At 40.3% G+C, this 2,817-nt stretch overlaps 1 protein-coding gene across 1 annotated transcript; it reads left to right on the forward strand.

Annotated features, from left to right (window-relative positions):
* Positions 1-1,896: 1,896 nt before the first annotated feature.
* On the forward strand, positions 1,897-2,817 carry LOC128636667 (olfactory receptor 1019-like). Its single transcript, XM_053689658.1, has one exon. It carries the CDS (start codon positions 1,897-1,899, stop codon positions 2,815-2,817), a length of 921 nt encoding a protein of 306 aa, XP_053545633.1.

Consider the following 2,817-nt stretch of genomic DNA (forward strand, 5'->3'; position numbering starts at 1 on the left):
ATTCTGTCAGTGTTTTGATCTGTTCACCATCAACATTGCGTGCAGCAGCAACCACAGCCTTCCAGACACTGTTCAGAGAGGTGTACTGTTTTCCCTCCTTGTAAATCTCACATTTGATGAAGGACCACAGGTTCTCAATGGGGTTCAGATCAGGTGAACAAGGAGGCCATGTCATTAGATTTTCTTCTTTTATACCCTTTCTTGCCAGCCACGCTGTGGAGTACTTGGACGCGTGTGATGGAGCATTGTCCTGCATGAAAATCATGTTTTTCTTGAAGGATGCAGACTTCTTCCTGTACCACTGCTTGAAGAAGGTGTCTTCCAGAAACTGGCAGTAGGACTGGGAGTTGAGCTTGACTCCATCCTCAACCCGAAAAGGCCCCACAAGCTCATCTTTGATGATACCAGCCCAAACCAGTACTCCACCTCCACCTTGCTGGCGTCTGAGTCGGACTGGAGCTCTCTGCCCTTTACCAATCCAGCCACGGGCCCATCCATCTGGCCCATCAAGACTCACTCTCATTTCATCAGTCCATAAAACCTTAGAAAAATCAGTCTTGAGATATTTCTTGGCCCAGTCTTGACGTTTCAGCTTGTGTGTCTTGTTCACTGGTGGTCGTCTTTCAGCCTTTCTTAAATTGGCCATGTCTCTGAGTATTGCACACCTTGTGCTTTTGGGCACTCCAGTGATGTTGCAAACTGGTGGCAAGTGGCATCTTGGCAGCTGCATGCTTGACTTTTCTCAGTTCATGGGCAGTTATTTTGCGCCTTGGTTTTTCCACACGCTTCTTGCGACCCTGTTGACTATTTTGAATGAAACGCTTGATTGTTCGATGATCACGCTTCAGAAGCTTTGCAATTTTAAGAGTGCTGCATCCCTCTGCAAGATATCTCACTATTTTTGACTTTTCTGAGCCTGTCAAGTCCTTCTTTTGACCCATTTTGCCAAAGGAAAGGAAGTTGCCTAATAATTATGCACACCTGATATAGGGTGTTGATGTCATTAGACCACACCCCTTCTCATTATAGAGATGCACATCACCTAATATGCTTAATTGGTAGTAGGCTTTCGAGCCTATACAGCTTGGAGTAAGACAACATGCATAAAGAGGATGATGTGGTCAAAATACTCATTTGCCTAATAATTCTGCACTCCCTGTACATTAGCAAGAGCACTAGAGGGCAGCACTATTTCCTGTCATGTAGTACTAATGTTATACATTAGCAAGAGCACTAGATGGCAGCACTATTTCCTGTCATGTAGTGCTAATGTTATACATTAGCAAGAGCACTAGAGGGCAGCACTATTTCCTGTCATGTAGTGATAATGTTATACATTAGCAAGAGCACTAGATGGCAGCACTATTTCCTGTTATGTAGTACTAATGTTATACATTAGCAAGAGCACTAGACGGCAGCACTATTTCCTGTCATGTAGTGCTAATGTTATACATTAGCAAGAGCACTAGAGGGCAGCACTATTTCCTGTCATGTAGTACTAATGTTATACATTAGCAAGAGCACTAGATGGCAGCACTATTTCCTGTCATGCAGTGCACACTACCTACCTAGGTATCTTTTCAATAAAGAATAATATGAGAATGAAGCAAATGTGATAATAGATGTAAATTGGAAACTTTTTAATTAAATTTTAAGCTCTGTCTGAATCATCCTTTAATAGATTGTGATCATTTGTTGCCGTATTCGTCGCACAGAGAATGTTCCTTTACTAAAAGAACATTCTCTGTGGGAATCATAATTATGAAAGAAACATTTTGGGTTTGATATCTCTTTAAACACAAAAACATCAGATAACTTCTTTATAGATAAAATATATATTTGTTTCTTTCATTTTCTTCCAAAGAAAACATCACATGTGAAGATATGAAAAAGACCATGTCCCCTGGAGAATTTCACCTAAGGACATTTTTCAGCACAACAGATATTCAGCTTCCGCTTTTCCTTTGTGTTTTACTCATGTATCTGCTCTCCGTGCTTGGAAATCTAATTATTAGTTTACTTATATGTTTGGTGTCCCAACTGCACACACCAATGTATATCTTCCTGTGCTGTCTATCGATCCAGGACATTGTTTATGTTTCCACTGTTTTACCAAAGTTGTTAGCCATTACAATCACCGGTGACACCATCATTTCTTTCTCCGGATGTTTCACCCAAATATTTTTATTTGCTTTCTGCATTGATGCAGAATTTTTCCTTCTAACCTCCATGGCTTATGACCGCTATGTTGCCATTTGCATCCCGCTCCGATACTCTTTATTAATGAACAAACGGGTGTGTGCCATATTGATATCTACTTCCTGGTTTGCTGGTTTCTTGAACTCTTTGATGTTTACTTTGCTAATGTTGAATTTAACTTTTTGCAATCCCCAAGAAATCAATCACTTCTTTTGTGATGCCCCAACAATGCTGAAACTCTCCTCTACTGATACTGCCATTATTAGGACTTTGATATCAATTGAAGGAGTATCCCTTGGGCTATTACCATTTATATTGATTTTAACATCCTATATGTACATACTATCTACCATTTTGAAGATCCAGTCTTCATCAGGAAGACTCAAGACCTTCTCCAGCTGCTCCTCACATCTTACCGTTGTTGTACTTTTCTACGGGACATCTCTTACCTTATACATGAAACCAGAGTCAGGAAACTCCCAAGAGCTAGACAAACTGCTTTCCATGTTGTATGTTATTGTGGTTCCGATGCTAAATCCATTAGTGTACAGCTTAAGGAACAGGGAGGTAATAAAAGCCATGAACAAAATACTTGGCAAAAATATTTTCCAAAGATGA

The sequence above is a fragment of the Bombina bombina genome, chromosome 7 (genome assembly GCF_027579735.1).
Source record: "Bombina bombina isolate aBomBom1 chromosome 7, aBomBom1.pri, whole genome shotgun sequence".
In the NCBI taxonomy this organism is placed as follows: Eukaryota; Metazoa; Chordata; class Amphibia; order Anura; family Bombinatoridae; genus Bombina; species Bombina bombina.